At 37.7% G+C, this 25,007-nt stretch overlaps 1 protein-coding gene across 2 annotated transcripts in view; it reads right to left on the bottom strand.

Moving 5' to 3' along the window:
• Positions 1 to 592: 592 nt before the first annotated feature.
• Positions 593 to 25,007, bottom strand: part of ZC3H12B (zinc finger CCCH-type containing 12B) — a 449,943-nt gene continuing 425,528 nt past the window's right edge. For both annotated transcript variants that reach the window (XM_053891545.1, XM_053891546.1), the window contains exons 4-6: positions 5,521 to 5,755; positions 4,757 to 4,863; positions 593 to 3,577 (exon numbers count right to left, since the gene is read on the bottom strand). In XM_053891545.1, the coding sequence (XP_053747520.1) occupies positions 2,157 to 3,577; positions 4,757 to 4,863; positions 5,521 to 5,755 (1,763 nt within the window). In that variant the 3' untranslated portion in view covers positions 593 to 2,156. The remainder of the gene's footprint in view (positions 3,578 to 4,756; positions 4,864 to 5,520; positions 5,756 to 25,007) is intronic.

Raw genomic sequence — 25,007 nt, forward strand, 5'->3', positions numbered from 1 at the left:
ATCTTGTGCTTCCCCATAAATTGTGCAGCTAGTGGATACTGTAATCCTATTGATGATTTTGTTAGGAAGATGAACTAACTGGCAGAAAGGCAGTAGAGTCATCTAGGAGTGTCAAATACCCTGATTTAGACATGGGGCCAATTTAGAAGGTCCAAGAAGTTGAAGGAATGAAGTGGTATTTGTGTGAAATAGCAAGCACTTCAGTGGCAACTGTCACTATTTTCTACCTGACAGAAAATACTTTTACCACTCAAAATGCTGGGGAATGGAAAGACCAGAGAGGATAGGAGATGAATATGAAGTTGTGGTTAACTGAAGAGAAATGCTGGCTGAGGTGAAGTTTTGATCAACTAGGACAGTGACAGAAAACCAAAAAGCAGCATGCAAGCATTATCAAACCACCAGAAACAACCCTGACTACAGCCTCACATGCGGAGTGCTTCATGGTAAGAAAAGTTATAGGCAGTCACACCTTCTCATGAAGAAACAAAAGGCCAAAACCAGGCCACCTCAACTCTCATGAAAAAAAAAAAAACAAAAACAAAAACAAAAAACATAGAAATTAGCAAGTTTCAGCTCAAGAAATAGGTCATGGTTCAAAATGTTGAAGTATACAATGGATTTAAAAAGGGGTTCATTTAGTACTGCTTAAAAAAAATCCAAAAACAATAAATGCAAGAGGCATTTAGCTACAAAGGTTTCCACCCTGAGAAAGATACTAGTTGTGCAAATGGTGCTGCTCAATCCAAAATCCTGTGTCTTTAGTGATGCATTTAAGAATTTTTAAGGGAAAGTGCATAACTGAACCAGCTGTTAGCAGAGATGTAGCATCCTCTTTTGTAAGCTTCCTTTTTCCACTGAGAAAATCCCCTGGTTTTGTTTCCTAAAGAAATTCTGTTCCACTAATGATCCACCTTATTGCCCAAAGAGTGGACAGCAGAAGAAAGTGGATTACATGGCTGTGCACTGTCCTCCATTACATTTTATCCTGTGATGTTGAATACTGCATAGGTCATAAGTTTAAAGGGTATCCATTAGACCCTCCTTGAGTGCAGCTTTTGTGTTCATCATTTAATGCTGCATGAATTTGGCCATCTCTCCTTGGAAAAGGGAAGTGGAGTCTGGTAGTAAATCCCTTCATCCTTGTCAAACTCTTCTGTGCTTGTCTAGCACACACCTGCTATGCTTGTCCATCAGCTCCTCTGAAGAAGAAAGCTGTAATCTGATCCTTAATTTGCTAAAGTGAAGAGACTTAAAAGCTAAGAACTGTCAGTGTTGACAAGTAGAAAGTGCAAAGGAAATACAGTTAGTTTTCTCTGGTGCCTAAGAAAACAATATTCAAATATGGCATGTAATTTCACTTTCAGAACTAGTTGAAACTATGAAATGTGACATAAAATCAAGTTAGATTCATGATCTATACAGCTGTAGACTAAGGACTGTGCAGAGCGTTTCTTCTCATTATCACTATATAAAAGGTTATATGGGGATACATAAACTTCTCAAACTAAATACATACAGTTATGCATGCAATATAATTGCTAACAATAGGTTTGAAATATAGGTCTAGAGCTTTGATGTGACCCTATAGCTTGGTTAATAAAGATATTGAATGGTCAGATATTCATGCAATAAATTATGTATTTACTTTTTAAAAGCTTTAAATATCCTATTAAAAATCCCAAAAGGTTAATTCAACATATGATTTGATCCAGATGCTCTTGCTCTCTAAATTAGAAATATTATCAATACTTTGTAATATAGAATGTGCAACTAAGAAAACATTGATAATGGAATCCTTTGGGAGTTTCTTGATTTTAGACCTCTCCCCATGAGTTTTGTCCTCCATTATCTGCATGGTGCCAAGCAAAAAAGCATGGGACTTGGAGTCAGAGGACTTGAGTGTGAATCCTGATTTGGTCACTTGCTAGCAGTGTGACCTTGGCAAGTAACTTAATCACAATGAGATTCAGTTTCTTTTTATAGAAAATAAGATTAGTAAAATTTACTTTACAGGGTTGTTTTGAGCTTCAAATGACAGAAACACTATAACTTGTAAAGCGCAACACAAAATTATTAGTTACTTTTATCTTAGCATTGATGCATTATTAGTATGAATATTTATATATGTATAAAGGAATAAGTCCTGTGTCATGTCAACGTGCAGCCCTAAGCTTAGAAACAATCAAGGCTGCCAGTTGCTGGGCATCTGCTGTGTGGGGATTCTTTTCCATCACTGCAAGGACGATGTTTGAAGGGAAAATATTGCAAAGGTTCTTATAAGTCTGATACTGGTGCTCTGGGATCATATGCTCCCTGGTATCATTGCACATTCCAACCCAAGGATTCCTCCAAAGCTGTTCCATCTTTTCAGGCATGCTCCGTACCATGACTGGCTCATAGCATGGTTGCATGAGGCTGTTACTCAAGGGATAGGAATGATAACCATAGGAGTCGGTTGTACAGGGTAATGGGTCCCAGCTGGCATGTTGTTCCCGGCACAGGGGAGGTCGTCTTTGCCTCATTGGGTTGCTTTCATAAAGGCGGGAGTCAGAAATACTGTCCATCCGAGTCATTACCAGGGCACGTCCTGGCTGGGGGGTTGCCCCAGGGTGGAGATTAGGAGGCATGGGGTAGTCTCCAGGACAGCTTGAACATGCTCCAGTTGCTGGGTGCTGGGCTTGTAGAACTAAGTGGGGAACTGACTGCTTGTGGGGGGCTTGCTTAGAATCCTCTGGGCCATAGCTCTGCACTCGCGTTAAGGCGTCATGGTAACCATGAGGAAAAGGCTGAAGACGGTTCTGAGATACTGAGCGATGCAGCTTTAAATTGCCTTCAGGATGGCCATCAGCTACAGCCAAGTACAGGTTGTTGTAAGAGGAGTAGTTGTCGTTCCTGGTATGGCTCATACGATTGTCAGGACAGAGGTTGGGACTCCGGGCATACACCCCTCGGTCTACTTCAGCCATGTAGTACTCTCGATTATGCATGCTGTTGATGTTCAGTTTGGAGAAGTCGCCTAACATTGAATAGTAGCTGTGCTCCCCCAGGGACTCAAACTTTGAGTATTGGTCAGCATAGCTAATAGGTGTCCCATGGCTGTTGGTAACCAGGATTGGAGGGTACTGCATACTAGCCATGTGTTCCAGTGAGGCCTTCTGGTGGGGGAGATGAGAGGATCCTGGCACTGGGCTGCTGGCTGAACGAGTGTTGAGTGCACCCACCGCATGGCTTTTGGGGGGTGGGATTGTGGGGACACTTAGGGCAGTCACAAGTGAGGGGACAGAGCTGGCCTCAGGCTTACGGGCAATGGACAGCCATTCCTCAGGCTCCACAGCCACGGACCGGATGCTGGGATCCGATTGGCGCTTGGGGGCCACACGTTTGACTTCGGAGGTTATTTCACCTTTGGCATTAGACAGCCCTGTGCTACACTTGGCCAGGGTGCCTTCACTCACGGTTTTCACTGTGGACAGTTTGGCACTGATGCGGAGCTCATCAGCCACCGAACGCTGTGGTTGGTTGGCCCGCTCCGGATGGTAGTATTTGCACTTGTGGCCATAAGTGCATTTTTTGCCTGAAAAATAATGTCTTGGGGTAAGACTCTCTCTCATACTGGTGCAAATATGTCAGAAACTGCTGTAATAAACTGGGTACTCAGGTTAGAGTTTTACTATTTGGGCTTAAGAAGAAAGTTAACTGTCCATAAAAATGAGACGCAGCACAACACCAAGGAGGCATCACACACTGTGAGGGAAGAAGGAAGAAGTGGAAACCTGGAGAGGAAACTGCAACGTAAAAGCTAAGAACTGAGCAGTTGAATAGCCTTCATTTTCCTGTTATTCACAATTTTGCCTAGGCATAACCTGCATGCTGAGGCAGTGTAGGGCAGCAGCAGGCAGCATAGTGCAGTGCAAAAAGCACAGGCTTGGAAGCCAGTCAGCCTGAGTTTCAATTTCAGCTATGTTGTTTACTAGACATGTGACCTTGGTAAGTGACTTTACTTTCTGAGCCTCATTTTAACTCTTCTGTAAAAGAAGTCCATAATTATGCCTGTATTATACGGTCATTGTAAAAATTAAATGAAGCTAATGAACAAGAAAATACTGTATAATTTAAATAAATGTTAATTGAGAAAAAAAACCAAGATGTCACATAAACAAATGATTATCCAAAAAGAGTGAACATCCAAAGTAGCTTCAGACCAAGCAGCCCATGTTGCATTGTTAGGCTCACAAACTTTGTATCAGAAGGACTTGGCATAAGATCATGAAAGCACTCTAGACAACTATATTTTTAAAAACCAAATGAAAATGAAGTTTGGAAGAAAACTGGAAAATACAGATATGAAGAAAAGGGTATTATTAGTTGACAGAGAGTGCAGTCACCTACTTGAGAGACACATCCTTTTTTGAGGCCAAATCCAATTTGGCATTGCCTTTTCTGCTTCAGTAGGCCATGTGGGTTTCTGCACGTCCCCGCCTCCAGCAACACTGCTCAAGATGGAGACAGCTAGAACACATGTATCATTTAAACAAGCGGCAACTAATTTTCCCTTCAATTCTAGTTATGTGTTTTAATCAGTTTTTATGGATGTTTTTTTAAATGCCTGAGAATACTTAGACACAGACTTGAACTCACAGAACATAGACAAGTTGCAATTTTCCATTTGAAAGGAAACCTTTGAGATGTAAGTATTCACATAGTCCTTATGTTTCTTTTAGTATAGAACTCAGTTATGCACATAGGTACTCACCATAAGGGCATGGTTGCTTCTTGTACTCTGGAACAACAGGTCTTTTTCTCAAGAAATTTTCAAGATTTGGGCCATGGCGTCCTAGAGGATCATCTGGAGGCATAAATCTAAAAGCAAACAAGCAAGAGATAAATGTCTTCCTTTCTATCCCCATTACCCTTTTTTAGGAGTTCAGATCTTCATTACTCCTTGCCTATACTGTTGTCATGGCCTTCTAATTGTCCTTTCTGCCTCACGTCTATCTCCTGCTAAGCCAGCAGTTCTTCCCTTCATTCCCATGTGAACACACACACACACACACACACACCAAAAATATGATTTTTTCCAGTGTATCATTCTTCTGTGGACTATACATTTCAACCATACGAGCATGCCTGCTGGTTCCCCCCACATGCAACCTACTTTCACATCTTTATAGCTTTATTCATGAAATTCCTTTTACCTGTAGGGCCCAGCAATCCTCTTTCTTCTGTATGTAAACTTCATCTCAAACGTTATGTCCTGTTTGAGGCTTTTTCCTATTATTTCATGTAGACAAAGCAATTTTAAAAACTCTAACCATACTACTTATCACAACATGTGTGGTTCTCTTTTGCTTCTCCACTACACTTTGAGCCTCTTAAAAGTGAGTCTTGTTTCCTATTCAGCCTCTTATCCCCATGGCAATTAGCAGAATTCACAGTACACAGTAAATGTTCAGTAAATGTTTATTGAAATGAAAATCTATGGATTTAAGCATTCAGGGCCTACTAAAAGAAACGTACTTGTCATTCACAAAAGAATACATCAGCAACCGCTCCTCTATAAACTTCTTCCATTCTGGCTTTTCAACTTGAAGGTCTCGGTAGTTATCATTAGATACAATGATGCCGTCGGAATCAAAAGCCAATTTGACTATGAACCGGTCATCATAACAGACAACTCTCCTGCCCTGGACCCTTCGGGATGGTGTGAAGACAAGAATCTTTTCTTTCTCCAGTTTACGTAGAATATCTTGATCTGTCAAAATATAGATTATATGCCACAGAGTAGAAACCATCTTTGGAAACTAACAGCATTATCCTCATATTACAAATACAAAAGTTGGTACTAGATAGATGAATGTTATTTGCTCTTAGAGAGAAAGTGGCCTTTATTCCTGGCTATGGCACCAATCTGGACTTCTCCTTTGGACTTCAGTTTTTAATAAAGTGAAGGAACTGAACTCAATGACACCTAAGTTTCAAAAACAACCATGAAGAGTGAGAAATAACACTGATATCCTAGCATTCCTTATGCTTGTTTTTTCTTTTGGCTGAAGCAGCAGCTTTTGACTGTTGAAGAAAACAGAGCAGTATACTGAGGATGTGTCTGCCAGGAGGAGGGTAAAACATCACTCCTTGGGACTTACATTTTTCCCTTCTTCCTGAAGGAAAGCCACAACTAAGTGGAAACAAAGCTGTACCATGTTGAGTACTGACCCCCTTTCCTTTTGGTCTCTTAATTGATGAGGAAAGAAAGCATACAGGCTGGGCTTGAGCAATGGCAGGGTCCACTCTCAGGCAGAGGTCGTGACCCTGTTCAGAAGCTGGCAGACAGTTCCACAACACAGTTCTAACAGCCATTCTGACATTCTTATTTGGCACATCATGCAAAAGCTGATACATAGAGGACTAGGGTCTATATGTTCTCAAATTCTATAAAGAGTTAGCTTCATATAGTGTAGGTGAGTATAGTAATCCAACTAACATTAGGACCACATCCTGACTTTTGTGGACCTTAGTTTTCAGTTTGAAATGTCCTTATTTCATAAAGAAATATTAAAAATTACACTTTACAACTGCTTTGGTATAAAAACAAATTATCTAGATACATTATTATAAATTAATTGTTGTTATATTAAATGTTTCCTTCAATATTAAAAGAAAATAAAATTAAAACATATTTTTGTTAAATTTTTTTTCCAGTGTAGTCAACACACAATGTTATATTAATTTAAGGTGTACAATATAGTGATTCAATAATTCCATGCATCACCCAATGCACATCATGACAAGTGCACTCCTTAATCCGCATCACCTATTTACCCATCCACACCACACAATTACCCTTTGGTAACCATCAGTGTGTTCTTTATAGATAGGAAATTTTTTTGGTTTGTCTATCTCTCTTTTTTAACTTTGCTCATTTGTTTTGTTTCTTAAATTCCACATATGAGTGAAATTGTATGGTATTTGTCTTTCTCTGATTGACTTAAATCGCTTAGCATTATACTGTCTAGCTCCATCCATGCCATTACACATGGCAAGATTATATATATATATATATATATATATACACATATATATATACATATATATACACATATATATACATATATATGTATATATATACATATACATATATACATATATATGTATATATATACATATATACATATATGTATATGTATATATACATATATACATATATATATGTGTATATATATACATATATATACATATATATATATACATATATATGTGTGTATATATTTGTATATATGTGTGTATATATATATATATGTATACGTATATGTATATATATGTATACATATATACGTATATATGTGTATGTATATATATATAGAGAGAGAGAGAGAGAGCGAGAGAGACAGAGAGAGAGAGAGAGAGACAGAGAGAGGGACCACACAGGCAGAGGAGGGGCAGAGAGAGGGGGAAATCCCAAGCAGAGAGAAAATCCCAAGCAGGCTCTGCTCAGTAAGCACAGAGTCTGATCAATCCCAGGAACCATGAGACAATGACCTGAGCTGAAATCAAGAGTCAGAAGCTTAACCAACAGAGCCTCCCAGATGCCCCTATATTTAAGTTTTTATTTCAATTCCAGTTAGTTAACATATAGTGTTATATCACTTTCAGGTGTACTAGATTTCATTCTTATGGCTGAATAATATTCCATTGTATATATACACCACATTTTCTTTATCCATTCATCAATCTATAGACACTAAGGCTGCTTCCATATCTTGGCTACTATAAATAATGCTCCTATAAACATAGGAGTGCATGTGTCCCTTTGCATTATTTTTTTTTTTTTGTATTTTTTGATAAATACCCAGTAGCACAATTACTGGATCATAGTGTAGTTCCATTTTTTACTGTTTGAGGAACTTCCATAATACTGTTTTCCACAGTGGCTGCATGAGTTTGCATTCCCACCAACAGCGCAAGAGGGTTCCTTTTTCCCCACACCTTGCCAATATTTATTTCTTGTGTTGTTGATTTTAGCCATTCTGATAGGTGTGAGGTGATATTTCATTTCAGTTTTGGTTTGCATTTCCCTTATGATCAGTGATATTGAGCATCTTTAATGTGTCTGTTGGTCATCTGTATGTCTTCTTTGGAGGAGAAATTTCTGTTCATTTCTTATGCCCAATTTTAATTGGACTGTTTGGGCTTGGGGTGTTGATTTGTGTAAGTACTCTACATATTTTGGATACTAGTCCTTTATCAAATATGTCATTTGCAAATACTTTCTCCCATTCCTTAGATTGCCTTTTAGTTTTGTTTATTGTTTCCTTTGCTGTGCAGAAGCTTATTATCTTGATGAAGTGCCAATAGTTTATTTTCACTTTTATTTCCCTTTCTTCAGGAAACATATCTAGAAAAATGTTACTATTGATGCCAGAGATCTTACTGTCTTGTGTTCTCTGCTGGAATTTTTATGATGTCAGGTCTCTCATTTAGGTCTTTAATCCATTTTGAGCAGTTTCATTCTTTTGCAGTTTGCTGTGCAGTATTCCCAACACCATTTGTTGAAAAGACTGTCTTTTTCCAGTTGAATATTTTTTTCCTACTTTGCTAAAGAATAATTGACCACATAATTGTGGGGTTATTTCTGGGGTTTCTATTCTGTTCCATTGATCTATGTGCCTATTTTTGTGCCAGTACCATATTGTTTTGTATACTACAGCTTTGAAATGTAACTTGAAAACCAGAATTGTGATGCATCCAATTTCTCTTTTATTTTTCAAGGCTAACATAGGGTTTGAACTCATGACCTTGAGATCAAGACCTGAGCTGAGATGAAGAGTCTGACACTTAATTGACTGAGTCACCCAACACCCTATACCACTTCTTTATCCATTCATCAATCAATGGACATTTGGACTCTTTCCATAATTTGGATATTCTAGGTAATGTTGCTATAAACAGCAGAGTGCACATATCCATTTAAATTAGTATTTTTGCATTCTTCTGGTAAATACCTAGTAGTGCAATTGCTGAATAGTAGAGAAGTTTTATTTTTAACTTTTTGAGAAACCTCCATACTGTTTTCCAGAGTGGCTGCACCAGTTTGCATTTCTGCCAACAGTACAACAGACTTCCCGTTTCTAAACATCCTTGCCAACACATATTTCTTTTTGTGTTGTTGATTTTAGCCATTATGACAGGTGTGAGGTGATATCTCATTGTAGTTTTGATTTGTATCAAAGATGCTGAGCATCTTCTCATGTGTCTGTTAGCCATCTGTATATATCCTTTGGAAAAAAATGTCTATTCATGTCTTCTGTCCATTTGTTAACTGGATTATTCATTATTTGGGTGTTGAGTTTTATAAGTTCTTTATATATTTTGGATAGTAACCCATTATCACATGTGTCATTTACAAATATCTTCTCCCATTCAATTCTTTTAGTTTTTTTGATTGTTTCCTTTGCTGTATACAAGCTTTATATTTGATGAATCCCAATAGTTTATTTTTGCTTTTGTTTCCCTTGCTTCAGGAAACATATTTAGTAAGAAGTTGCTATGGTTGATGTCAAAGAGATTACTGCTTGTGTTCTCCTCTAGGATTTTGATCATTTCCTGTCTCATATTTAGGTCTTTCATCCACTTACAATTTACTTTTGTGTCTGGTGTAAGAACGTGGTCCAGTTTCATTCTTTTGCATGTTGCTGTCCAGTTTTCCCAACACCACTTGTTGAAGAGACTGTGTGTTTTCCATTGGATATTCATTCGTGCTTTGTTAAAGATTACTTGACCATATAGTTGAGGGTTCATTTCTAGGTTTTCTATTCTGTTCTATTGATCTATGTGTCTATTTTTGTGCCAGGGCCATACTGTTTTGATTACTACAGCTTTGTAATATAACTTGAAGTCTGGAATTGTGATGCCTCCAGCTTTGCTTTTCTTTTTTTTTTGAGATTGCTTTGGCTATTTAGGATTTTTTGTGGTTTCATACGAATTTTATGATTGCTTCTTGTAGTTCTGTGAAAAATGTTGGATAGGGATTACATTAAATGTATAGGTTGCTTTGAGTAATATAGGCTTTTTATCAATATTTGTTCCTCTAATCCATGTGCATGGAATATATTTCCATTACTTTGTTTCATCTTCAGTTTCTTTCATCAATGTTTTATAGTTTTCAGGGTACAGGTCATTTGCCTACGTTTTTGGTAAAATTGTAAATGGGATTGATTCCTTAATTTCTATTTGTGCTGCTTCATTATTGGTGTATAGAAATGCAACAGATTGCTATACATTGATTTTCTAACCTGCGACTTTACTTAATTTTTTTGTCAGTTCTACACTTTTTTGGTGTAGTATTTCAGGTTTTCTATATAGGTTATCATGTCCCCTGCAAATAGTGAAAATTTTACTTCTTCCTTGCCAGTTTGGATGCCTTTTATATCTTTTTGTTGTTTTATTAGTGAAGCTAGAACAGCCAATACTATGTTGAATAAAGTTGATGAGTGTGGACATCCATGTCTTGTTTCCTGACCATCCATACCCATGGAAAAAGCTACTAGCCATGGGTTTATTATAGATGGCCTTTATTATGTTGAGGTATGTTTACTCTAAACTTACTTTGTTGAGGGTATTTTTTTAAATCATGAATGGATGTTGTACTTTGTCCAGTGCTTTTTCTGTGTCTACTGAAAACATCATATGGTTCTTATCCTTTCTTTTATTGATTGATGTATTACATTGATTGATAAGGAAGTAATGCACAATGCTTGAATCCAGGAACAAATGCCACTTGATCATGGTGAATGATTATTTTAATATATTGTTGAATTTGGTTTGCTAGCATTTTGTTCAGGATTTTTTGCATCTATGTTCATCAAATATATGACCTGTAGTTATATTTTTAGTGGTATCTTTTTCTGGTTTTGATCACAGAATGCATTTGGAAGTTTTAGTTACTTTTCTATTTTTTGTAATAGTTTCAGAAGAATAAGAATTAAGTCTTAAAATGCTTGGAGGAATTCACCTGTGAAGACATTTTTGTTTGTTGGGAGTTTTGTGATTACAGATTCAATTTTTTTTGTTGGTTATCAGTCTGTTCAAGTTTTCTATTTTTTTCTGTTTCAGCTTTGGTAGTTTATATGCTTCTAGGAATTTATCTATTTCTTCTAAGTTGTGCAATTTGTTGGAATATGGTTTTTTGTAATCTTCTCTTATACTCATTTGTATTTCTGTTGTGTTGGTAGGTATTTCTCCTCTCCAATTTGTGATTGTATTTATTTCAGTCATCTCTCTCTCTCTCTCTCTCTCTGATGAGTCTGGGCAGAGGTTTGTCCACTTTATTGATCTTTTTCAAAAGTACAGCTTCTGGTTTCATTGATCTATTTTCTTAGTTTCTGTATTATTTATTTCTGTTATGATCAGAAATATTATTTATTTCCCTCTTTCTGCTGGTTTCATGCTTCCTTTATTGTTCTTTTTCTAGCCTCTTTAGGCACAAGGTTAATTTGTTTGATATTGTTCTTGCATCTTGAGGTAGGCCTATATTGCTATGACTTGCCTCTTTGAACTCTTTTACTGCATCCCACTGGTTTTTGGTGGTTATAATTTTTATTTTTTTATCCTATAAATTCATATTTTATTTTATTTTATTTTTACTTTTTATTTAAATTTCGGTTTGTTTACAAACAGTATGATATTAGTTTCAGGTGTACAATTTAGTGCTTCAGCACTTGCATACATCACCTAGTGCTCATCACAAGTGCACTCCTAATACAAAGCAACTATTTAACACATCTTCCCATCCACTTCCACTCTGGTAGCCGTAAGTTTATTCTCTATAGTTAAGAATCTGTTTCTTGGTTTGCCCCTCTCTTTTTTTTTTCCATTGATCATGTGTTTTGTTTCTTAAACACCACATATGAGTGAAATCATATGGTATTTGTCTTATTCTCACGGACCTATTTCACTTAGCATAGTACTCTCTAGCTCCATCCATGTAACTGCAAATAGCAACATTTCATGGTTTTTTATGGCTGTGTAATATTCCATTGCATGTATATATATATATATATATATATATATATATATACCACATCTTTATCCATTCATCAGTTGATGGACATTTGGACTATTTCCATAATTTTGCTATTTTAGTTAATGCTGCTATAAACATCAGGATGCATGTATCCTTTTGAATTAGTATATTTGTATTCTTTGGGTAAATACCTAGTAGTGCAATGCATAGGATGATTCTATTTTTTAACTTTTTGAGGAACCTCCATTCAGTTTTCCAGAGTGGCTGCACCAGTTTGCATTCCCACCAACAGTGTAAGAAGATTTCTCCACATCCTTGCTAACACCTGTTTTTTCTTCTGTTGTTGATTTTAGCCATTCTGACAGGTGTGAGGTGATATCCCATTGTAGTTTGGATTTGCACTTCCTGATGATAAGTGATGTCGAGAATCTTTTTACGTGTCTTTTGTTCCATGTACTTTTTTTTTTTTTTTACTTCTTTTAATTCCTGGTTTCATTCGTTACTTAGTAGGGTGTTTTTTAACCTCCATGTATTTGTACTCTTTTCAGATTTTTGTGTGTGATTGATTTCTAGTTTCATAGCTTTGTGGTCAGAAAAGATGCATGGTATTACTTTGCTCTTCTTGAACTTGTTGAGATTTGTTTTGTAGGTGAAAATGTGATCTATTCTGGAGAATGATCTGTGTGCACTTGAAATGAATGTGTATTCTGCTGCTTTCAGATGGAATGTTATGAATGTATCTGTCAAATCCAGTTGCCAGTGTGTCATTCAAAGCCATCATTTCCTTGTTGATTTTTTGTTTACACAATCTATCCATTGATGTAAATGGGGTGTTAAAGTCCCCTACTATTATTGCATTATTATAGATTAGTTTATTTATGTTTATTATTAACTGTTTTATGTACTTGGAGACTCCTATGTTGAGTGTGTGTGTATATATACATATGCATATTTCAATCAATTGTTATATCTTCCTGTGGGATTGCCCACTTTATTATTATATACTGTCCTTCTTTGTCTCTTGTTACAGTTTTTATTTTAACTTTTTTGTAAATGTTTGTTTATTTTTGAAAGAGAGAGACATAGAGTGAGAAGGCGAGGGACAGAGAGAGAGAGGGAGACACAGAAACTAAAGCAGGCTCCAGGTTCTGACCTATCAGCACAAATCCCGATGTGGGGCTTAAACCCACAAACCATGAGATTATGACCTGAGCCAAAGTCAGACGCTTAACTGACTGAGCCACCCAGGAGCCCCTACAGTTTTTTATTTTAAACTCTATTTTGACTTACATTAGTCTTGCTACTAATGCTTGCTAAAAAGCATTAGGCTTTTTTTTTTTTTTACATCCATTTGCATGATACATGTTTCTCCTTCCCCTCATTTTCAATCTGCAGGTGCTTTTTTAAAATTTTTTTTAACGTTTATTTCTTTTTGAGACAGAGAGAGACGGAACATGAACGGGGGGAGGGTCAGAGAGAGAGGGAGACACAGAATCAGAAGCAGGCTCCAGGTTCTAAGCTGTCAGCACAGAGCCCGATGTGGGGCTTGAACTCATGGACTGCGGGATCACGACCTGAGCCAACGTCGGACGCTTAACCAACTGAGCCACCCAGGCACGCCTCTGCAGGTGCTTTTTAAGTCTAAAATGAATCTCTTGTAGGCAGCATATAGATGGGTCTTGTTTTCTTTATCCATTCTGTCACCCTATATATTTTTTTTTGATTGGAGCATTCAGTCCATTTACATTTAAAGTAATTATTGATAGATATGTATTTATTGCCATTTTGTTACTTGTTTTGTTTTTTTCCTGAATATTTTCTGTGATCCTTTCTTATCTTTCATGTTTTGCTGATTTTCTTTAGTGATATATTTGGATTCTTTCTCTTAATTCTTTGCATATTTATTAGTGTTTTTTGATATATGGTTACCATTGGGTTTGTATATACCCTCGTCTTCATAAAGCTGTCTATATTAAGTTGGTGGGCATTTATGTTTGAATTCATTCTTTCTCCTTTCCTTCCCACGTTTTAGGTATGTATCATTATATTTTATATATCATTTTATTTTGTGAGTTCCTTGACCTATTTTTTAAATAAATGTTTATTTTTACTGCTTCTTCATTTTTTTTATTTTTATACTGTCATTTTGTGTGTGTCCTTCCCATTCAAAGTACCCTTTAATATTTCTTGAAGAACTGGTTTAATGGTCACAAACTCCTTAGTTTTGGTTTATTTGGGAAACTCTTGATCTCTCCTATTTTGAATGATTGCCTTGCTTGATAGAGTATTTTTGGCTGCAGATTTTTTTCCCATCAGCACTTTGAATATATCATGCTACCCCCTTCTGTCTTGCCAAGTTTCTGTTAAAAAATCTCCTGCTGGCCTTATGGCTTTTCCTTGTAATATACTGACTTCATTTATCTTGACAATTTTAGGATTTTTTTTGTTTATCATTATATTTTGCAAACAATATGTCTTAGTGTGTCTCTGCTTTTTGATTTTGATGGGAGTTCTCTGTGCATCCTGGATCTAGATATCTGCTTCCTTCACCAATTTAGGCAAGTTTTCAGCTATTTTTTCTTGAAATAAATTTTCTGCCCCCTTTTCTCTCTCCTTCTTCTTCTTCTTCTGGGACTCCTATAATACAAATGTTACTACATCTGGTGGAATCACTGAGTTCCCTAAGTCTATTCTCATTTTGCGTAATTGTTTTTTTCTCCTTTGTTCAACTTAATTAGTTTCCATTACTTTTTCTTGTAGGTCACTAATTTATTCCTCTGCTTCTTTCATCTTGCCATTCTTTCCATCAAGCTGATTTCTCATTTTGTTTATTGAGCCCTTTATCACTGCTATGTTATTCCTTATCTCTGTGTTAAGGATCTCACTCATGTTTTCCACTCTTTTCTCAAATCCAGTAAGTATCCTTATGAGCATTATTTTAAATTCTCCATCAGGTATGTTACATATGTCTGTTCCTTTTAGATTTCTGGCGGTAGCCATGTCCTGCTGTTTCATTTGGGATAAATTTCTCTGTCTCCTCATTTTGTCTGTCTCTCTGTGTCTGTTTTTGTGTGTTAAGAAAGTCATCAATGTCTTGTGCTCCTGAAAGTAGTGACTTTTTGGGACTCCTGGGTGGCTCAGTCGGTTAAGCTTCTGACTTCGGCTCAGGTCATGATCTTGTGGTTCGTGAGTTCAAGCCCCGCGTCGGGCTCTGTGCTGACAGTTCAGAGCCTGGAGCCTGTTTCAGATTCTGTGTATCCCTCTCTCTCTCTGACCCTCCCCCGTTCATGCTCTCTCTCTGTCTCAAAAATAAATAAGCGTTAAAAAAATTAAAAAAAAAAAAGGAAAGTAGTGACTTTTTGAAGAGGAGGTCCTGGAGTGCCCTGCAGTGCAGTGTCCCCTGTTCACCAGAGCTTGGCACTTTAGGAGAGTAACCTGTATGTGTTGTGTATGCCTTACTCTTGTGTCTGAGTCAACTTTTCTTTTCAGTGCAGTTGTCTGCACTGATTCTCTCAGTTGTGGGCTGCGTTTGCTCTCTGTAATATTAATGGGACCCAGGCAGGCCATTTCTGAGATGGCATCCCTACTAGGGAAATTGAGAATGTGGAGCAGTGTTAACAAATTTTGCAGTGGGACTCTAGTTTTTTGCTGGATACTCCAGAGCACCGCAGCACCTGAAGTCTGCATGTGGGATTGTCTGGGGTGTGATACCGGCTGTACCACATGACAACTGCTAGGCACAACTGGGGACAGTGTGTGATGGTGGCTGGCATCACATGGCTGGGTGCAGCAAGTCAACTGATTGTGGGATACTTCAGCAGGTATGCCCCCAGTGTCTGGATATGATACACATCAATAGCTGTGTCCCAAGTGTCTGGATGTGGCATGTGACAATAGCTAGCCGTGCATGGCTGGTGCTTCACTGTGGCTTGGCAGGGTGCATGGTGGCAACTGTCCACCTGGTAGTTGGGCAGGGTACACATACAGCTTTAACAAAATTTACCCTGAACTCTGGGTCAAAGATGCAGGTGCCTGTGTAGCCCCATGTCCCACAAGTAGCACTGTGTTTATTCTGGGGGTTCGGGGAGGAAAATGGTGACTCTCATCTCTCTTGTTACCAGAGAAGTTCCCCAACATGCTCCAAAATCAGTATAAACATATCTTCCTCCTGTTTTGTAAGCTCTTGTTTCTATGTTTCCTGTTCATGGGCTGTTTTCTCTTTTAGGGTGGGGACTAGGGTACCACTTTCCCTCTCAGCTAGCCTATTGCTGAGTCATCTGACTTTAAACATTAAGCTCCATGTGCTGCTGGTTATACAAACTTACAGAATTCAGCCCCTCTGATATTTAAGGCTAGATGTTATTGTAATTTATCTTCCCTGTGTGGGTTCCCTGGTGCTTTCCCCTCTCTGCAAGCACAGTTCCCTCCTTCCTGCAGGCTGCTCCCAACTAAGGTACCATTTCTGCCCTTCCTAACCTCTCTAATGTGTCTCCTGTAAATTTAGTTGTGGACATTGTTCTGCCAGTCTTCGTATCACTCTCTCGTTTATTGACATAGTTATGAGTGATATCTAGTTGCAAATGAGGGATGGCATGAGCTCAGGGTCTTTCTACTCTGCCATATTACCTGTGCTTCAAATTAAAACACTAAAAGTATCATGGGTCTTCAACACTGGGCCTTCTGTGCCTCATGGCTAATTTGGCTCTGACTATTCTCCCTATATATTTTACCCTGTAATTTGCAAATCTCACAATCACTTCTTTGGTACAGCATGTGATCCATACCCTACTATGGTTTCTTCAGTTCTTTGGAAAATTCAGTCACTCACACATAACCATATTCACGCTTCTTTAGCCTGAAGTCTATGGTCAAGTAAAAAAGCACTTTTTTTTAATACTGTATGCTTTATTCCTTACTGAATTCAAGTTGTCTCAATTTAACTGCCATATGCGACAAAGCAATAACAGTTTTATTTGGATCAGGAAAAAATATGTTTAAAAATATACTTAATATGAGGCTTTCCCCATCCCTCAATAACAGCTGTATTGAGGTCAGATCAATTGGAACACCCAGAAAATCAATTTTGCAGAATGGCAGATGGAGCTCCACAGTTGGAGGGAGATAGCATAGCAGATGCAAGGTGTGTGGAACTGAATTGGGGGATAGAAAAATGGTGCTGCAGAGGGAAGGGAACCTTTTCCCTGTAGAGACAAAAAGGAGACAAAGAGAGAGGGGTTGAGAAAGTGTGGCATCAAGTTTGCACAAGAGGAAACCCTCTCCAGACCATTCACTGAGGAGTGAGAAGTACTGAGTGTCCCAGATTGGTTTTGTTTGTTTGTTTTGTTTTTCTTTTTTGCAAACAGCATTTGGAGCTCAAACTCTGAGGTTTTGGAAGAGCACAAATTTCTCCAGAGCTGAGCTGTGGTGCATACTCCTGGAGAGGAGGGAGCTGGGCCCAGTGGGCATAGCATAGTGTTGGGATCTCCAGGGCTCATTGTGAGAGAACACTCCCCTTCCTTGAGTACTTTTGAAAGAGGGTATAGTGCCTCCCCAAGGACAAAAGACCCTGTAAGCATCAGCAAAAGGCCTTTTATTAGCAAGAGAAAGAAGGACACCCAGAGGTAATATAACCTTTGCTGCTTTTGTCGGTTCTGCACCATAGACTGTGCACACTGTGCAGGCACGAGACTGTTTTTCATGGACAAAGGACTTCAGACACAGCGTGGAGAGGCTGTACTCTGGAGGAGGGTGGCAGATCCATATGGTGCCTGGTCCCTTAAGACTTCAGGTTTTGAATCCCAGTGATGTGTGCCAAAGAAAAAACGCAGCAGAGTTGTGGTGCAGGGCCAGCTGACTGCCCTCGCTATTTTGTGAGGACTTCCTGAAGAGGGGGGTGGGTGAGGTCCCCTGTTCCATGACAAAAGATTAGGGTAGCACAATTTTCTCCCCAACACCAACACAGTGGGATTTCAGAGAGCAACAAAGCAGGCCCAGTTGGAGGCAAGACCCATTTACACAAAACCCCACTCCCCTTATGCCTGACAACTGCCTATTTATGGGGCAAGACTGACTCTGAGCCAATGCATCAGGCCTCTTCTCCAGAAGACCAGCACAAACAGCACTGCACATGCACCAAATATACTCAAAATCGAATACTTAAAAAAAAAAAAAAAAAAAAAAAAAAAAAAACACCTGAAGTTCTGGTGGGAATAAGACCAGGCTTAGTTTTGTTGTTATTATTATTGTTGTTGTTGTTGTTTTGTTTTGTTTTGTTTTCTTCTTTCCCCTTTTTTTCTTTTGGAATCAGGCTCCTAGGTTTTTTTTGTTTGTTTGTTTGTTTTCATTTTCTCTGGTTTTGGATCAGGCTTTTCTTGTCTTTGTTTCTCTTTTATTTTTTTCTCATTTTTCATTCTTTTTGCTGGAATCAGCCCTATAGATTTGGATACTATGGTTTTTTTTTGTTGTTGTTGTTGTTTCCTTTCCTTTTATCTTTTCTGGGGATCATGTTTTGTTTTCTCTTATTTCCTTTTTACCCAGGCTTATTTTAATAAAAAAATCAAAGCACACCTACTTAAAGGTCCAAACACAACCCAATGCAACCAAGGAGGAGTCTGCAGAGGACTGACCAGTGAGAAGAGCAGCCAAAACACAATAGCAGAATGCACATAGCACACATCAGAAACACTACCTGAGATGCCAGGCCCTGGACAGTGTGTGGCCCTTTTTAATATAGTAGTACTCGCAGGTGCAGTAAGCATAACAAGACTTTAAAACATGCAAAGGCAGAAACTTAGCAAAAATTACAAGATAGGAATTTTCCCCAAAAAGAAACATCAAGAAGAAATTACAGCCAGGGACTTGCTCAAAACTGATATAAGCAAAATATCTGAACAAGAGTTTAGAACAACAGTCATAAGACTACTAGCTGGGCTTGAAAAAAACAAAAACAAAAACAAAAACAGAGAAGACACCACACAAACCCTTGCTGCAGAGGTCAAAGACTTAAAAACTAGTCAGGTTGAAATACAACATGATATAACTAAGATGCAAAACCAACTGCATACAGTCACAACAAGGATTGAAGAAGCAGAGGAGTGAATAGGTAATATAGAAGATAAAATTATGGGAAAAATGAAGCTGAAAAGAAGAGTCAGTTGAAAATATTAGATCACAAGAAGAGACTTAGAGAACATAGTGATTCCATAACATGAAACAATATATGTATCATAGGAGTCCCAGAAGAAGAAGAATGGGAAAAAGGGGAAGAAGGTTTGTTTGAACAAATTATAGTTGAAAACTTAACCTAAGTGGGGAAGTAAACAGGCATCCAAGTCCAAGAGGTCAAAATCAACAAAAACAGGTCAACAACATGAGATAACATAGTGACATGTGCAAAGAACAAAGATAAAGAGAGAATTCTGAAAGCAGCTAGAGACTAAAGGTCATTAGCTTACAAGGGTAAACACATAAGGTTAGCAGCAGATATGTCCACTGAAAATTGGCAGGTCAGATGATAGAGGAAGAAAATATTCAATGGTCTGAATGGGAAAAATATGCAGCCAAGAATTTTTTATCCAGCAAGGCTGTCATTCAGAATACAAGGAAAGATAAAGATTTTCCCAGACAAACAAAAACTAAAGGAGTTTAAAGGAATTTGTGACCACTAAACCAGCCCTGCAAGAAATTTTAAGGGGGACTCCGAGTGGAGAAAAAGAACAAAGCAACAAAGACTACAAAGGACCAGAGAACATCACCAGAAACACCAACTTTACACAAAATATAATGGCACTAAATTCGTATCTTTTAATAATCACTCTGAATGTAAATGGACTAAATACTCCAATCAAAAGACATAGAGTATTAGAATGGATTAAAACACACACACACACACACACACACACACACACACAAAGATCCATCTATTTGCTGACTACAAGAGACTTATTGTAGACCTAAACACAACTGCATATTGAATATGAGGGCATGGAAAACCATCTGTCTTGCTAATGGAGGTCAAAAGAAAGCCATAGTAGCCATACTTATATCAGAAAAATTAGATTTTAAAACAAAGACTGTAACAAGAGATGAAGAGGGCATTATAGCATAATTAAGGGGTTAATCCCTTAAGAAGAGCTAAAAATTGTAAATATTTATGCCCCTCAACATGGAAGGACCCAAAAATATATATCAAATAATAACAAACATAACAAAACTCATTGATAATAATACCATAAAGATGGGGGACTTTAATACCCCACTTAGAACAATGGACAGATCATCTAAGCAGAAAATTAAAAAAAGGAAAATAAGGAAACGATGGCTTTGAATGATGACCTGGACCAGATGGACTTAACACGTATATTCAGAATGATTCATCCTAAAGCAGCTTAATACACATTCTTCTTGACTGCACATGGAACATTCTTCAGAATAGATTACATAATGGGTCACAAATCAGCTTTCAACAAGTACAAAAAGTTCAGGACCAAAACATGCATAATTTCTTTTTTCTTTTTTTAATATAATTTATTGTAGAATTGGTTTCCATACAACACCCCGTGCTCATCCCAACCAGTGCCCTCCTCTCTGCCCATCACCCACTTTCCTCTCTCCCCCAACCCCCATCTACCCTTAGTTTGTTCTCAGTCCTTAAGAGTCTCTTATGGTTTGCCTCCCTCCCTCTCTGTAACTTTTTTTTTTTCCCTTCCCTTCCCCCATAGTCTTAACATATGAGTGAAGATATACGGTATCTGTCTTTCTCTGCCTGGCTTGTTTCACTTAGCATAATACCCCCCAGTTCCATCCACGTTGCTGCAAATGGCCAGATTTCACCCTTTCTCGTTCCTAAGTAGTATTCCATTGTATATATAAACCACATCTTCTTTATTCATTCGTCAGTTGATGGACATTTAGGCTCTTTCCATAAACTGGCTATTGTTGAAAGTGCTGCTATAAACATTGGGGTACATGTGCCTCTATGCATCAGCACTCCTGATGGGTAGATTCCTAGTGGTGCTATTGCTGGGTCATAGGGTAGTTCTATTTTTAATTTTTTTGAGGAACCTCCACACTGTTTTCCAGAGCAGCTGCACCAGTTTGCATTCCCACCAGCAGTGCAACGGGGTTCCCATTTCTCCATATCCTTGCCAGCATCTGTAGTCTGCTGATTTGTTCATTTTAGCCACTCTGACAGGAGTGAGGTGATATCTCATTGTAGTTTTGATTTGTATTTCCTTGATGAGGAGTGACGTTGAGCATCTTTTCATGTGTCTGTTGGCCATCTGGATAGCTTCTTTGGAAAAGTGTCTATTCATGTCTTCTGCCTATTTCTTCACTCGATTGTTTTTCAGTTGTGGAATTTGGTGAGTTCTTTATAGGTTTTGGATACTAGCCCTTTATCCGACATGTCATTTGCAAATATCTTTTCCCATTCCGTCGGTTGCCTTTTAGTTTTGTTGATTGTTTCCTTTGTGGTGCAGAAGCTTTTTATCTTGATGGGGTCCCAATAGTTCATTTTTGCTTTTAATTCCCTTGCCTTTGGGGATGTGTCGAGTAAGAAATTGCTGCAGCTGAGGTCAGAGAGGTTTTTTTCCTGCTTTCTCCTCTAGGGTTTTGATGGTTTCCTGTCTCACATTCAGGTCCTTCATCCATTTTGAGTTTATTTTTTTGTATGGTGTAAGAAAGTGGTCAAGTTTCATTCTTCTGAATGTTGCTGTCCTAAACATGCATAATTTTTTTAAAAAAAACTGTTTACATTTATGTATTTTTGAGAGACACAGAGCACAAGTGGGGGAGGGACAGAGAGAGAAGGAGACACAGAATCTGAAGCAGGCTCCAGGCTCTGAGCTGACAACACAGAGCCTGACATGTGGCTTGAACTCACAAACTGTGAGGTTATGACTGGAGCCAAAGTTGGACACTTAACTGACTGAGCCACCCAGGCGCCCCTAAACATGCATAATTTCTAATCACAATGCTTTGAAACTTGAAGTCAACCACACACACACACACACACACACACAATATTTGGAAAGCTCTCGAATACATGGAGGTCAAAGGACATTGTACTAAAGAATGAATGGATCAACCAGGAAATTAAATAAGAAATTTAAAAACATATGTAAGCAAATGAAAATGAAAACATGACAATACAAAACCTTTGGGATGTAGCATAACCAGGCTGAAGAGAAAAGTATATAACAATTCAGGACTCTCTTGAGAAGCAAGAAAGATAATCTTTCTCAAAAAAAAATCTAACCTTACACCTAAAGGAGCTTGAAAGGAGCAGCAAATAAAGCCTAAAACAGGCAGAAGGAGGGAAATAATAAAGATTAGAGCAGAAATCAATGATATTGAAACAACACAACAACAACAAACAGAACATACAAATGAAAATTAGGGCTCTTTCTTTGAAAGAATAAGCAAAATTGATAAATCACTAGCCATAATTCCAAAAAGAAAAGGGAAAGGACCAAAATAGATAAAATCATGAATTAAGAAGATACATCACCACCAACACTGCAGAAATGCAAACAATTATAAGCAAATTCTATGAAAAATTATATGACAACATATTGGGCAATCTGGAAGAAATGGACAATTCCTAGAAACTCACACACTACCAAAACTGAAAGAGAAAGAAATAGAAAATTTGAGCAAGCCAATAACCACCAAGAAATTGAATTAGTTATCAAAATCTCCCATCAAACTAGAGTCCTGGGCCAGATGGCTTCTCAGGGGGAATTCTACCAGACATTTAAAGCAGAGTTAATACCTATTCTTCTCAAACAATTCCAAAAAAAAAAAAACAAAGTGGAAAGAAAGCTTCCAAATTCGTTCTATGAAGTCAGCATTATGTTGATTCCAAAACCAGACAAAAACTGCACTAATAAGGAGAATTACAGGCCAATATCCCCAATAAAACTGGATGCAAATATCCTAACAAGATATCTGCAAATTGAATTCAACAGTACATTAAACAAATATTCACCATGATCAAATGGGGTTTATTCCTGGGCTGCAAGATTGGTTCAATATTCACAAATCAATCAACATGATACACCACATTAGTAAAATAAAGGATAAGAACCATATAATCCTTCAACAGATGCAGAAAAAGCATTTGACAAAATGTGGCATCCTTTCCTGATAAGAAGAAGCCCTCAAGAAAGTCGGTAGAGAAGGAACATACCTCAACATCATAAACGCCATATACAAAAGACCCGCAGCTAATACCATCCTCAATGGGGAAAAACTGAGAGCTCTCCCTTTAAGGGCAGGAACACAACAGAGATGTCCACTCTCAGCGCTGTTCAACATAGTACTGGCAGTCTTAGCCTCAGCCAACAGACTACAAAAAGAAATAAACGCATACAAATCAGCAAGGAAGAAGTCAAAATTTCACTCTTCAGTGATCTCATTTATAACTGCACCAAAACCCATAAGATACCTAGGAATAAACTTAACCAAAGAGGTAAAGTATCTGTACACTGAAAACTATAGAAATCTTATAAAAGAAATTAGAGACACAAATAAATAAAAAAAAGCATTGTATACTCACGAATTGGAAGAACAAATATTGTTAAAATGTTTAAACTACCCAAACTAATCCACACATTCAATGCAATCACTATCAAAATAAAATGAGCATTCTTCACAGAGCTAGAACAAGTAATTCTAAAATTTATATGGAACCAGAAAATACCCCAAATAGCCAAAGTAATTTTGAAAAAACCAAAGCTAGAGGTATCACAATTCCAGTCTTCAAGCTGTATCATAAAGCTGTAATCATCAAGACAGTACGGTACTGACACAAAACAAGACAGATCAATGGAACAGAGTAGAGAACCCAGAAATGAACCCATTAATGTATGGCCAACTAATCTTTGACAAAGCAGGAAAGAATATCCAATGGATAAAACGACAGTCTCTTCAGCAAATGGTGTTGGAAATACTGGACAGCAACATGCATAAGAATGAACCTGGACCACTTTCATACACCATGCACAGAAAGAAACTCAAAATAGATAAAAGACCTAAATGTGAGACAGGAAACCATCAAAATCCTAAAGAAGAAAACAACCAGCAACCTCTTTGACCTCAGCCACAGCAACTTCTTACTAGACATGTACCAAAGGCAAGGGAAACAAAAGCAAAAATGAACAAGTGGGACCTCATCAAGATAAAAATCTGCACAGTGAAGGAAACAATCAACAAAACTTAAAGACAACTGTTGGAATGGGAGAAGATAATTGCAAATGACCTTTCTGATAAAGGACTATTATCCAAAATCTATAAAGAACTTATCAAACTCAACACCCAAAAAACAAATAATCCAGTGACAAGTGAGCAGAAGAAATGAACAGATACATTTCCAAAGAAGACATCCAGATGGCTACCAGACACATAAAAAGATGCTCCACATCACTCACCATAATGGAAATATAAATCAAAACCACAATGGGATACCACCTCACACCTGTCAGACTGGTTAAAATTAACAACATAGGAAACAATAGATGTTGGTGAGGATGCAGAGAAAAAGGAACACTTTTGCACTGTTGGTGGGGATGCAAACATGTGCAGTCACTCTGGAAAATAATATGGAGGTAGCTCAAAAAAATAAAAATAAAACTCTCCTACGACCCATCAATTGCAATAGTAGGTATTTATCCAAATGATCAAAACTCCTGATTCGAAGTGGCACATGCACCCCAATGTTTATGGCAGCACTATCATCAATAGCCAAATTATGGAAAGAGCTCAAATGTCCATCGACTGATGAATGGATAAAAAGGATGTGGTATATATATTATACAAAGGCTTATTATTTGGTGACTAAAAATAATGAAATCCTGCCATTTGCGACAACATGGATGGAACTAGAGTCTATTATGCTAAGCCAAATATAAGTCAGTAAGAGAAAGATAAATATCATATGATTTCACCATTATGTGGATTTTAAGAAACAAAACAAATGAACATA

Source organism: Panthera pardus, unplaced genomic scaffold (assembly GCF_024362965.1).
Source record: "Panthera pardus isolate Hobbes unplaced genomic scaffold, ASM2436296v1 HiC_scaffold_27, whole genome shotgun sequence".
Lineage (NCBI taxonomy): Eukaryota > Metazoa > Chordata > Mammalia > Carnivora > Felidae > Panthera > Panthera pardus.